Below are 14,640 nucleotides of genomic sequence, written 5' to 3'. Positions count from 1 at the left end.
AGTTTGGTACCAAACTGTAGATTATAATTCAGATTTTAGTACTACACATTACTCAATTTCTTAATTTAAAAGTAAATATTAAAAACACAGATAAACATCGATTTTTGTCTGTCACGTGGTATGTTGAATGCAGCACTGGTTCAAATTAGATGTTTGTGAAGTCAAAATACCAAGTCTATAATTTCATACAAATTAAAAACTCAAATTACCAATATTGACAAGCTAGAATATAAAATAAGAACATCTTATCTTTTCTATTTACTAAGATATTGCTCATGTAATAAATTAACACAGTGGTATCCTGCCCACCTCTTTCCATTTTTGGAAATGCTCCCTTATATACACTTACTTCTATATATGACATGAATAGCCAATCAGAAGCTCAGAATGTTCCCCTAGTGGCTTTCTCAGCCATTTTAATGGGCTTGGACCAAGCCTGAACTGAAAGAGCTCAGCAATGGAGAAAATTATAACAACTTATTCATATGAAGTACCAAATGTTCTTGGTTTCAAAGTGAAATAAAACAAATTAATTTTTTAGAGGGAGATTGTGTAGCAAGCTTCACCCACAAGATTTTAGAGACTTATTACACTGTCAGAGAGGAGTAACAAACCACAAAAATACTCCAGCCTGAATACATTCAAAATACTTACATCATTATTTAAAAATGCAACTAAATAAAAAAAAAGGCTTACCACTAGTTCTGTTCATAACAGATTATATTCATTTCACTCAAGTTACTGCTAGTTAGAACCCTAATACAGAAATATAACAGTTTTCACAGCATTTAAAATGACATGAATAGGAAAGGTAATTAAAGATTCATTATTTCAGAACTTTTTAAAACTTACAATAACTTGTGGAATGCTATCAGGATTAGGATTTCCCTCTGCATTACGATCTGGAGGTTGAGACGTTGGAGGACGACAAGTTAGTTGGGACCGAGAAAGAGATGTAACATTACAAAAACTTGAACCAATCCGTACTGTCACATCAGTGTCCTGAGAAGCTCTGTCTAAGTTTTTGCCCTGAAACAGAAGAATATTTGTTAAATTTTCAGGCTATCTGCTACAAACATATCATGTAGGAAAAACAATAACTTACTCAAAAATTGCCTTCTTTATGTCAAGCAGTTGATATTTCTTCACTTTAATTCTCTCTAAAAGGAGGAATTTGACTTTTGAAACTTTATTTTCTGTGTAAAGGTCTAAGCCTAAAATAATCATTTTAGCACAGTTTTGGTTATTCATTGTATTTATCCACACCAATTCAGGTATTCATTAACACAAATTAACATAAAAAACAAACAGGAAAATGTTTATATTTCTCACAAAAACAAATGTAACAAGTAGATTCTTAAAACTGAGTTGAATTGGGTTATTATTATTCTATCTAATCCACCTATACCCAGGCTTTAAAGCCTGTGTTATGCCAAACACCATAATATCTACATTTGCCCCTACTGTGGTTATGAAAGATAAAGCAAATTGATTGGTGTGTAAAAATCAATGCTAACTTCTGTTTTTGAAACAATTTTGCATAATGCAGAAGAAAAGCTGGTCAAGTATGTACAACTGCTAATTCAATACTTACATTAATAGTTAAGTAATCACTTTTGTAGTACTTGATGTTATCCTTCTCAGAAAATTTTTCATACTCTGGATCAGGAAAAATTTGAAATCTGGTAAAACCTGGACGATAACTCAGATTTTTAAGAGATTCGACATTGTCCATTAAAAACCCATAGTGAAACTCTTGTGGATCACCATTAATGAAATCTGATTGCTCAACGGGAACTGCTGGACTTTTACAACTCATAGTTTCTGCTGAAATTGCATCACAGTGGCCCGTATATAGCTCATCGTTGACTTCCACATATATCAGGGGTTTTCGGACAATATTTAGGAAACTTCCTTTCACCATAATGGTAATCCCTCCACTGGGGATACCTCGTGGACCTTTCTGACCTGTAGATCCTGCTTCCACACTAGTCACTGTAGGGTCATCCACATATAAAAACTTGTATCCATCAAAACTGCGCAAACCTTTGTCAAATTCTACTCTTACTTTCTTCTGCCCAATTTTATCTGATGCTGGGGTAATACAGTGGATAGAGTTTTTTGTTCGGCTACGGGAAACAAAATAACCATCATCCAAATTAAGTATTTTTTGCAAGTAGAAATTAAATATTATAATACACATTATATTTCTAAGCAACACATTTCTAGGAATCTATTTCTGATAATACTAAAGACTTTTTTGTTTTTAGGATTTTTACATAAAATATAAATTATCAGTTTTGTTTTTAAAAAAAAACAACTGATATTTGCAGAAAGAACTTATTTGGCTTCCAAGGAGTAAATTAGAATATGTATACAGATGTATTATTTCTCATTAAATTACCTATTTTATAATGTTTAAGTTTCTCTTAAAGCAGAAACTTTACATAAATGTGTGTATTGGGTCTTATCAGCTGCAAGTTAATATTCAATCTATTTCATAAACCATAAATAGTAATTCTACGCATTCTATTGCATTTTAGATAAATGGAAAAACTAGACAAACACCATCTTTTATTTGTAGCAACAATGGAAGTTATTATATACAGAAAAACAATACAATAGGAAACAAAAAATAACGTTTTTCGTTTGATGATTTTAAGGGTGGCAATAACACTGTTTGACATTAGGACTAAGGATTTAATTTTGTTTTTTCACGTAACCATTGATATAGAAGATTGTTTTTTTTATATACATCATTTTTCATAATTTTAGTGTTAATTTTTTTACAAAATAGGCTTCATGGGTGAAGCCAAAACCTAAAAACATTCTACATTAAGATTGTTTTAAATCATTTTCAATACAACCAATTTAACTAAACATTTTCTACAATAATTTCAACATCACAATTACATTTCATTTCACAAAATATTTCTATTTAATAAGTTATTTTTCTTTGCCATACAAACTATATTTGAGATATCAGGGAAAATATCTGCTGTTAATATCTATATGATTACTAAAGTTAAAAATTTCTTGGAAAAAGTTACCCATTTGGACAATTTCCACATGCTTCTAAAAAACTTACTTAATAATTTCACATTGGAGGGGACCAACAGTGGCTTCTACACTGCTGCCTGCATTCATGTGGATTCCCCAGATTTCCAGATGAGTACCCCCAGATTTGGGTCCTTTACTGGGGTTGATATTATTAATCACTGGATTCTACAAAAAGAAAAATAAGGTTTGGTATTAATTATGCAAAACAAATTGCATCACACAAAAAAAATTAAAAACAACAGTTTTATGCATTTTAAAATAAAACATACCACAAACTGTAAAATGCAAATTCCATCTGTTGAGTTTTTTTTTTTTTAATGAATGTAACATTTAGCATGGAGATCACGTTAAACATTTTTTCTTATTATGTAATAAAAAATTAATATGTAACTAGCACATAATGAAGTTCTTACATTTCTTCTAAAGATGGTTATGATGTAGTAACAAATGCAAAAACTTTAGTTTGACGTTAATGCTTATTTGAAAACTAAAATCTCAATTAGTATAAACTTACTACAAATTCATAAGTTGCAGAAGAAGTAGCAGTGTGATCATTCAGTATTTTAACAACAACAGGGCCTATTATGGATGCCGTGCTTGATGTGTGGGAAGTTCTTTCTTTAAGGCTTCCCACCTCGCATACAATTCTAAAGAAAGGAAAATTAATATTGCTTCATTAATTTAGAAATATAGTTTAAATTGCGTTACAATAATAATCCTATAAAATCCTAACAAACTAAAAACCCTTCTCAAAAATATCATAAAAACATAAGCTTAGATTTTATGTTTTGGTGACTTTTGTTTCCATCCTATCCTCTGGTTCTGAGAACCTCAATTAACTCAAATATTTTCTTTTTTATTTAGTATCAGACTAAGTTCCAACCAATTCTTGTTGAGGTGTTTTTTTGTGTCACAGGAGTGGCAGAGGTTTATTTTGTACTTTACCTGGTTGTGATGGAAACTCTCTAAATGTAGAATTACACTTACATTTATATTATCATTATCTTTAAGTATTTTGTAGCCAAGAGGGAATTTAAACATCTCACATCTAAACACTGGTTATACCTACGTGTTCAAAAACAGTACACAAAAAGTATAAATGGAAAACCTACAGTATTTACATTTACAGAGATTCTAGACTCGTTTGAAGAGGAAAAATGATGTCTTAAAAGAATGAGATATGTGATCTGGATAAGGCTCCATTGGAATTCAAGGAAAGCAGAACCTGCTTACTGAAATTGATTTTCAGCATCTCTTGACTTATGTTTATGCCAGAACTTTAACAATATCAGTTAATTACACTCTAAATGGTATTCACACCAAAGTGAAATATGACAGAGTTTGATAAAAAGCATTATAATCACCAAGCTTAGATGATAAAGAACATGAAAATGTGACTGAATATTCATTAATTAATGAATGTTTGACAATAAACAGAAATTTTCAGTTTGCCCGAAGAACATTATCTACACCAATATTTGGAACTCTACCATATTAAAAAGGCAAGCTATGGAATAACACTCAAATAATTTCTATTACCCAAACCTAGTTAATGACAAAGGAACTAGAATCGAGACTATAAGGAATAGTCTGCCAAGACAACATACCAGACATAAATGACCAATATTGGTATGATTTCTTTACAGACACTTAACTTCATATTTATTAAAATCAAGATTTATTTTTTCTTTTAAAATAAACCCAGCAGGGAACAGCAGGTGGTATTAAAAATCAGAGGACTAATTTTGGCATTAAAAATTGGAGAAATTTCACCCAAGTCAGAGATTCAATTATATGTATGTCCAGACCTGGCATGGCCCGGTGGTAAGGACACTCAAATCACATTTTGCAAGTCACAGATTTGAATCCTTGTTGCTGAGCATGCCTGCCCTTTCTGCCGTGGGGGTGTTATAATGTGACAGTCAATCCCATTATTTGTTGGTAAAAGAGTAGCTCAAAAGTTGGCAGTGGGTAGTGTTGACTAGCTGCCCTCTCTCTAGTCTTTCACTGCTGAATGAGGGATGGCTATCTGGTGAGAAGAGAAGCACCACCCAAGAATCACCAATGCCCCCAACATTTGTAAGCAGCGTCAGAACTGAAAAAAAATCGTAAGGATCAAGACCAATTGCCAGAGAGAGGGATGGGTCTGGTCACAGATGCACATGCATATTGAAAATTTGTGCCTAAAACAACCTAAGTTTAACCAGCCTCGAATAAATAAAAAAAAACTTCTTGTACTTAATACAATGAAAGGGACTTCTATATAAAGAAGAAAGGCTTTAACAAATACAAGCTTGTAGGGCATCTTCTGGGATTATTTTTATTGATAAAGAGATGGAATTAAAAGTCGATTATGGGGGAAACTGTCATGGTTGTTTTAGTGTAATTGCAGTAGAAAACACTTAAGTAACTCAAATTTTTGTATGACTGATAGTATTATCAGCAATGAAATATGAAATGAGGTGATTTGGTAATGAAAAGGATAACATAACTAATGATCTGAATAGAGTTGTTTAAACATTTGTTTAACAACAAGTAAAACTTTGGAATGGTCTGTTCTTTCATTGGGGTGTCTGTGAGCCAGACTAGAATGATAGGTTTCTTTTTTGTGAGTGTAAAACACTTAAATACACCATTTCGAATTAATGATCTCAACATTAAAGAGGCATAACTGGCTCAAATTAAAAGAAATAATCAAATATCACATTCTTTGAGTCCATTTTTAATAAATATATCTGACAGTTTTCTTACTGAGCAGATATATCACCTAAAAATCATTTCTATATTTGTATTTTTACCAATTTGTTTTCTTCCTTTCTACCCTATAGTCTGGCTGAAAGTTCCTGGGTTGGAGAATATTCAAGATTAGTTTAGCATTGTGGAGGTTATAGTCTGTAATTCAATGAAACTGAGAAATTTCAAGAATCATGAACAGTGATGAATGTGAAGGATTCTTCAAATCATTCGTGGTCCTTAGGAGCAATTAATTCAACATGATCCAAGTTAGATATATTAAGTTTGTGTTTATCATACGAAGTTATAAATGAGAACAACACTTATTTAAAATGCACTAAGAGTACTAAAAAATTGAAAGTTTTTACACATATAAAAAATGTCTATTTCTAATTAGTTCACTACAAATTTTTCACTTAACCATGTTTCTTTAAGGGATAAATGCAAAGAGAAAATTGTTAAACCTATAGCTCATGGCATACGTCATTCATTCGTGATGCAAATTATTAACTTGTTATACATAAAAAAGAAACTCACAGACAGAGTTAAACCATGTTAAAGTATAAGGTTTTATTAATCACAAGCTTTTCAGCTCATTATAAAAATAAAAAGTAAGTGTTGTAATACAACCTGATGAAGAGCTCTTTAAAAAACTGGAAATCTTGTACGTTAATAAAACCTTACATTTTAGTGTGGTAATTCAGCCTATACGTTTGTTTTTACATTAATAAATCTATGTTTAAATGACATTAAAACAATATTTGTTATACATGTAATATGTGGTACAAGTTATTTCTTTTGTGGTATAATTTAGTAACTTGTTATATTTGTTATTATGTATATAATTTGTAAGTTATTAATTTGTTACACGCACAGTTCATGCTGTATATTTGTTGTACACAACTTTTAGTGAAGATTTAATTTTTTTATACATGTAATTTGTTGTGTATGCAACTAATTTATTATACATAGTTTGTACTGCAAGTTAGTAATTATATACATTTTTTTAGTAAACTATTAATTTGTTACCTATATATAAACGTGTGTATATATGATTTGTAAAACGTGTGTTTTCCTAACATCATGAAACTTAATATACACATGTTAAAACATTTTCAGTGACCACATCTCACTTAATTTTTTTCAATTTTAAAACATGCACAATTTTAGCTTCAATATAAACCATGCAACTGACCTTGTAGTTTTCACATACAGCTCACGAAAAGGCTTGCAGGGAATGTCAATTCGACCATGTTTATTGTCAGATACTTTGATTGTTACACCATTGACTATATCTTCAAATACTCTCCCCAAGTTGATCCCATTGATTGTGATGTTGGTACCACCCTCTATGGGTCCAGATGTTGGAGTGATCTGAGCATAAAATAATCTGAAGCTTTTAGAACAACAGTTCAATCATAAGCAATACATTACATAACAATAAAACAACTTCTCAAACATTCGAAATACATAGATGATGTCATGTTGATTAAATTAAAAAAAACCTAGCTTAATGAACTGGTGATTAAGCAATGCTTCCATCCATCTCTGTGTATCTTTATCAGGTGATGACACAAGAAGGATCATAGCCAGTTCACCAGACAAGTTTGTGAATTTTAACAACTTTCATTTTGTAGACATGTTGAAAGTTAGTATACTATGTCAAAGACCTTTCATTAATAATTAATTACAATCCAAGTTTTGAAGCAGACACTGTATCATGTAAAATAAAACTACCCACCTAACTTCAAATAGAGATGCTCTTTCCCATGACTACAGAGACGAGAGGTAACAATCATACAATGTTAACCAATTAGCTGGGATTATAAGTGTGGCTTAAAAAATTCCACAAAGTTTTAAGTTATATCTTCTGACAGATGCTAAATCATTTAATTATGATTGGATCACTGTATCTCTTAGTAGCAACTAAACAGACAACTTACAGAGTGGATCACTGGGTTAGGGCATGACTGGTTTCGATCCAACCACAAGGTGTTGTTTTCACACTGCTCTTTCACCTGACAAGATTGGGTCTTCTGACACCAACCACATCGAAATTTTTCGGGAAGCTCAAGACACATTCCACAGTTGCTAGACATTCCTCGACATCGATATACTAATACTAAAATTAACAAGAAGCAAGTTCATAAGGTATATAATCTTTACTTAGACATTTCTATTATCAGATTTTAATACACAACTTTTATTGAAATTTAATGGTAGTTATGACAAAAAAAGAAATAAAATAAAATATACTAACCATGTATATTTTCTGGATTGTCCAATGGCTTGTTGCCTTCCCAGATGACAGCAAATGAAGCCGACACATTTGGAGCATGAGTACTGTAAGTAAACTATTGAAGAAAACAATTGGAGTCTTAGTTTCTCATAAATGCATAGATAAATCTTGCATAACACAAAGTTTTGCAAATACAAGTTGAAAAATATAAAACATAAGCAATTAAACTGAGTTAAAAGAAAAAAATCAAAGTTATCAAAGAGTCTGTGCCTTCTTTACTAATCCCATGTTTATGAAATTTACATAATTAATTAACAAATTTCACTACAATATCAATTTTTAATAAAATACTAACTTTTCTCTTCCTGTTATCTTGTTTTTTAGGACAACAAATAATATCACGAAGTTTTAAAAAATTCTGCCTGCTCTAACTCTCATATCACCTACAAAATAAAACTATGTTCAGATCTAGAATTTTATTTAAATACTAGCTTTATGAACAATTGTTCTGCAAAAAATTCAAACTGCAAACCTTAAGTTATTGTCCTTCATGCTTGAAGTGTCTTTTGAAAAAAAACAAAACAAATCTACATGTAAACATAAAAAATGATAAAGCAGCTCAATTAAGTCCCGGTACTAGTACAGCCTTAAAAAATAAGTTCCAGTACTCAGTACCAGTGAATACCAGCAGAATTTCATCCCTGACCACCACAATTACAACAGCATATTTTTGTAAAGTACCTAAACAGACCTTCTGATCTTCAAATAACTTCTGCTTCATTACTTACTTCAAGCACATAGGTCTTTAATATTTTTTACTGCTTTCAAGCACTCTTTAGTGAGTTTTAAATAAAAGCTTAGGCATATACAAACAAATTGAGTTTTTTCTGTTGTAGAATAACAAATATTTTAGAGCTTGAGTTTCATAAAACTCCTGGGCATTTTATATGGATGTATTTAAAATGAAACTCAATCTGTTATAACAGTTTCTGACAACCTACTCACTACAATGGAAAGTGTCTGAAAAACATGTCCCCTTGCTACAATAGATGATACTAGTCAAATAATTACAATTAACTCTATATATATATATATATATTGTTGCAAAGTGAGCATGTTTTTCAGATAGTGTCTACTGTAGCGAGTTCATTATAATTGTTTGTCTAATACCATTTAAAGTAACAAGGGAACATGCTTAGACAAACAATTACAATTAACTCACTACACTATATAGTACCTAACAAACATCAACTCACTAAAACACATGGTGTGCAACAACCACATTCAACTTGTTACAGTAGCTGGTGTACGACAAATACATTAATCATGATTATAACTTATGGTAAATGGCACCTTATAATCTATTAAATAAGCACCAAGGTTCATTCAACATTCTAGACTGTTTCTATGGTAAATACTTACATTCAATTCACTACAATAGATAGTGTCTGACAAAAGTTGGGCATCCACCTGTTTGACCCTCCCCTCAATGTTAAACTGACAAACAAATCTTGTAGATGGGAGAAATGGCTGTAAAACATGAAACACAATATTTTAGAAGAACAAAGTAAGTTTTAGTTAACAGAAAAGTTAAAACAAAAATTATAAGAGAAGGATCAGGTTTTGCTACTTTAAGTGTGATTAAATAGAGATCGTGAAGAAGTTTACACTGAAACATTACATAAAGCTCTCAAAAAATGCTAGTTATGAACTAACAACTATCTTATTTACTCATAAAAAATCTATAAAAAGATGGTATGTTGATCTTAATACTTATACTTATAAAAAATGAACAAATGTACTGTTTACTACTTACTGATGCCTTCTTTACTTTGCAATCACAATGACAGATATTCATGTAATTTCTTCTTTGACTTGTACATAAAAACTATTTACCTTTAAGTATTAATTAATAAAAGCTAAGTTAATATTAATTTTGAAATACTGTAATACGTAAATTAATGTAAAACAACTATTCAAAAGTTTAATCAGCTTTATATTCTATTCTATAAAGTAATTTTTATTTATAGATCTCACCTGCGTATTTTCTACTCGTGCGTGAATGGCTTTTTCAATGCCTGCTGGTACAAGAATTTCAGTAGAACTCCCTGCTGTAATATTAATCATAGGACAAAATCCAGGTCCTGATCTGATACTTGGGCCAATACTCTGATAAACAAAAATAAATTAGGGCTAATTAATTTAATTTTGAAAGTAAAGTTTTTCATAAACATTTTATATTGCTGTTTCTCACAATGCCTTTTTTCCCCCCTCTGTTACGACTTCACAATTAACTATGATTGTACACACAACTTCTCTGGAGGATTGACAAACAAAACAATATTATAAAGAAAATCAACATACTTTTGTCCTAAAACAAAATCAGTGAAAAGCATCTAATATTTTGTAATGTCATTCACGTTGCTTTTGGAAAAAAAAATACTATTTCTGTAATCATTACAAACCACTAAATGGTATGGATAGAAATATAAGAACTCAAACAATTGCAATAATTTATTCAAACCATTCTACTAAACATTTATTTATTAATTTTTTTTATTAGAAAACACTTTCTTTCTGACAAAGTTATATATCAGAATAATCTTACTTTTTCCTTGCCCCTTTTGATTTCACACTGTAAACAATATAACAAGGTTTACTTACTGCTATTCCAGTGACTAGAATGTCATTACGGCAGTTCTCGCCTGTGTCATGAGTACATCGATGACCTCCCACACACCAGTCACAAGGGAAGCGACTGGATACACACTTTGTACATCTGTTTCAATACAAATTAAGATGGTTAGCACTGTGCTGACACAATATAACTATGGTAACTCAAGTTTTTGTTACACTTAACAAATCTGGAGCTTTAAAGTATATGTATAAATGTCAAATGATTATTTTACAAGGTTTCATGCACTAAAAATTAAAAAGAAATGCTCATCAAATTATATTGATAAAGAATTTATCATCACTGCATCACTTAGGGATAAACTTAGTGTTGTTCCAGTAATAACTGGATGAAAAATACACACTCAGCTGTATTAACTAGTAGCAAAACCTACAAAAACTTGCATAAGAAAAGCATAGTAATCCAATGATAAGTAAATAAAATATGTAAAATGAAAAGAAAAAAAAGAACCCCCCCCATACATTTTGTTTACTAATATCATGACAACACTAGCTGTTAAAGTTTAATAAATTCAGTCAATGCAGTAACCATTTCATTCTGCAAAACCAAATATTAACTTACGAACTGTATGTGCTGCAGTCATAAAAAGTGAAGTTTGTTGCTACAAAGTCTGGCCCAGTTTTCATCCTCACTGAAAGCTTAGCAGTAAAATGATCTATGAAAAATAAAAGTTTACAAATACTATCATAATGAGAAAAACTATTTTAACAAGTTTTTCAATCTCAAAACTATGACATATGAAAATTGTGTTTTAAAGCAGATGGTAAACTGACTATTTTTCTGACATATTACACTTTACACAAGTTTCAATGTTACAGATCTTCACATGTAAATAAGTAGATAAATGCGGCAAGACTCATGTGTGTATCTATCTATACACACATACATATTTAACATCACGAAACTAACAAAATCATTCTAATACCCAAGTCATTAAATATGGTTTTGAAAATAAAAATATCCGTAAACATGGCAAGATGTAGAAAACTAAAGATGAACAGAGTGCATCATTATTATGTAAATATTTAGAAACATCATATTTCTTACGTTCTCCTAGTGGAATAGTTGGCAGAGAGTCTGTGTGAGGTGTGGCACAGCTGACCCCATTAGCTGAACGAGTGGCATTGGTAACCAGTGTTTTTCCATATGCCGTGAAAGCACATAAAAACTGTCCCTCAAGCACTGGCAAATTATCTATTACGAGTGTCAGCTAAGAGAAAATAAAGCAAAGCATTCATTTTGAAGGAATGCACCAATATCGAAACATTGTTTAAATACAGAAATTTATCAAGATACTAGTTAGTTTTTTCAATGATAATTACAACAAATGATGTCTACATATAACAATCATCATAAATTACCAAAGCTTAATTATACAGGAAGAGTTATTAATATTAAGCCCAGTGTGCCTATAGACTTACCATTAAACACTGAGATAATATATCCAACATATGATCAATCACCAGCTAACAGAAACAGCTAACAAACCAATGCCAACTTCACTATGACTAAATACCATAAAAATTAATCTTTACAATATACCTATAGCACATTGGGTTATCGACTCCTACTTTATCTACATAGTAACAGAATACTGCCTGCTTAATGGAGTGGGAAGCAATAGACAGATGTAGTTGATACAAGGAAGATAAGGTTATTTTAATGCATGGTTCCATTCAGAAGTTTTATGTGAATAACTAATCTCCCGCTTTCTTTTTTTTATTTAGCTGGACTCAACCAGCTATTGTCATAACACTGATCCCTTATTACTCTCTCTATTACCATTATGGCTACATCATTAAGCCTAATGGCTCCAAATTGTAATGATTATAGTCTTTTCCAACTGTAGTTCAGGAACAATCATTTCATTTCCAGTGACAATAAAAAATTTATTTGTTAAAGAAGAAATTTAGCTATAAAAATATAAGTAGCCAAAACACTGAAGAACTGTAGTAAACCAAGTATCTGGCTAACTATTCTAATTTAATGATATATATATATCCACATAAAATTAAGCACTTGTGTCTGTCATAAAAAGAAAAATACAAACTGGAAAATTATGTAATAAAAAAAACTATACCAATTATATGAAGTAGTTCTATTGAATCTAGAAAGTTAGGATTAAACAAAATATAAGGTAACTTAAAAACATCAGCAAAAAAGTGGCATATTAAAACAAACTTCAGAGCAATAAATTCTTTAAATTTCTCTAAATTAAATTTAGTTATTCTTTTAAGCAATAAACTGCTGGAATAACATCTTCATTGTTCTTTCTTGACCTACTCAGTCATCCAGAACTACTAGAAAAAAAATAATGAACATTTATTTTTTTTTATTTATGATATATTAAAGACTTGTGCAAGAAAAAAAAAAGTCTTAACAGTTCTGTTTAATAAAATTATTTCCTATGCAGTGTCAGGTACAAAAGTTTCTTATATCATAAAATCAAATGAAAAGGGTTCCAAATGCTCTGAAGTTAAAACTTTAATTTTGTTCACATTATCAACATTTTCCTTAATGTACTGTATGTTTGAAACAACTACCTAGGGTTTTCCAAAGTTTCACATTAAATTCTGAGTAACTTGATTCTAACATGCATAATTTATAGGTGAAGAACTTGAAATATTATATTCAATTTTCATTATATTTAACAGTTATCATTTATCATAAATTATTGAAATTAGTTATCCATTAAATTCATTTTATGTAGCCTACTTCTTGTGTCTTTTGAGTAAAACAAATTAATATAATATTGAATATAAATAACACAGAACTGAAGATGTGATTTATAATCTGGAAATAATTTTTATGCTCTTTTTTAGATGAATTTTAGATAATTGGTAGAAATGGTATGACAAAAAAAATCATTCAAACTTAGGTATGGTTTATAGTTTTAATTTTTTTTTTATGAAAGAAGTGCACATTTTGTTCATTCACAAATATATGTAGAATTTACAGCAAAATAAAAGTTAGTTAAATTACATACAGTAAAAAAAAGACAGGTTATTTCTAAAATTGAAAAGGCCTAAATCATTAATAATTATCTCAGTTGACTTGCTACATTTTCAAATCAGTGGATAATGTTTTTTTTTTCAGAAAGTATTCTTCACAATATGTTGTGAATCTTATTCATAATATTTCTAAACTACTCTAGTCATAATATATGTATAAAATTAAAAATTTCTGTCTTAAGATAGCAAGTCACTTGGCTCTTCTAGCTGCTACATAAAATACTTGATATTATTAGCCTGAATCTAAATACATTCATATTTAATAAAGTAGAAATAAATGACATCATAAATACTATAAATACATAATTTATATTGCAAATATTCATGAAGTACCACATTCACATAATTTTTGAAATGAAAAACAACAGATGAGTTATGCATTAAAAATATTGGATAACGATAATAATAAAAAAAAGTTTTTTTATTATTGTATTTGAAGTTCTAATTCTGGAATTATGGGTAAACAAGTCTCTTATCCCTTAGTGAAAAGTGGAATTTTTGGAGAAAGAAAAGACTATGAACTTTTATGTTGCTTAACAGACAGATAAGTCAAAGCCCATTATCTTTATGTCACCATTACCTTAAATGTACCATCAATTAGAAGACTTGAATTACTATAATGTGTTAATAAGGTTTACATACTATACGAGCAGTTGTGCGTTGTATCTGAGGGGGATTAACATTGGTTATAGTTGTGCATTTGCCACTTTTGTAGGACAGCCAATAGAGAGGATCTTCGGCAGCTTGAGCACAGTCACTCCGTAAGCTACATCTGGAGGTACATTTAAGAAACATTAATATTGATTAATTTTAATAGCATTTAAACAACACTAATTGAACATCAATAAAACACTGTATTTCTAATAAGGAAATTGTAAGTTGTCTATAAACCAAATGATCAC

The 14,640-nt window shown here is 30.2% G+C and overlaps 1 protein-coding gene across 4 annotated transcripts in view; it reads right to left on the bottom strand.

Annotated features, from left to right (window-relative positions):
• The window catches only part of LOC106478874 (plexin-A2-like), a 231,546-nt gene that overhangs the window by 15,280 nt on the left and 201,626 nt on the right, over positions 1-14,640 (bottom strand). For all 4 annotated transcript variants that reach the window (XM_022382550.1, XM_013939446.2, XM_013939449.2 and 1 more), the window contains 13 exons: positions 14,381-14,510; positions 11,775-11,937; positions 11,289-11,382; positions 10,697-10,811; positions 10,070-10,201; positions 9,455-9,562; positions 8,054-8,147; positions 7,737-7,915; positions 6,989-7,167; positions 3,575-3,707; positions 3,089-3,225; positions 1,595-2,129; positions 853-1,029 (listed from right to left, as the gene is read on the bottom strand). In XM_022382550.1, coding sequence (XP_022238258.1) covers positions 853-1,029; positions 1,595-2,129; positions 3,089-3,225; positions 3,575-3,707; positions 6,989-7,167; positions 7,737-7,915; positions 8,054-8,147; positions 9,455-9,562; positions 10,070-10,201; positions 10,697-10,811; positions 11,289-11,382; positions 11,775-11,937; positions 14,381-14,510 — 2,176 coding nt within the window. The remainder of the gene's footprint in view (positions 1-852; positions 1,030-1,594; positions 2,130-3,088; positions 3,226-3,574; positions 3,708-6,988; positions 7,168-7,736; positions 7,916-8,053; positions 8,148-9,454; positions 9,563-10,069; positions 10,202-10,696; positions 10,812-11,288; positions 11,383-11,774; positions 11,938-14,380; positions 14,511-14,640) is intronic.

Source organism: Limulus polyphemus, unplaced genomic scaffold (assembly GCF_000517525.1).
Source record: "Limulus polyphemus unplaced genomic scaffold, Limulus_polyphemus-2.1.2 Scaffold257, whole genome shotgun sequence".
Taxonomy (NCBI): Eukaryota; Metazoa; Arthropoda; class Merostomata; order Xiphosura; family Limulidae; genus Limulus; species Limulus polyphemus.
Note: the sequence above shows the minus strand (reverse complement) of the source record. Positions and strands in the feature narration are given on the sequence as shown.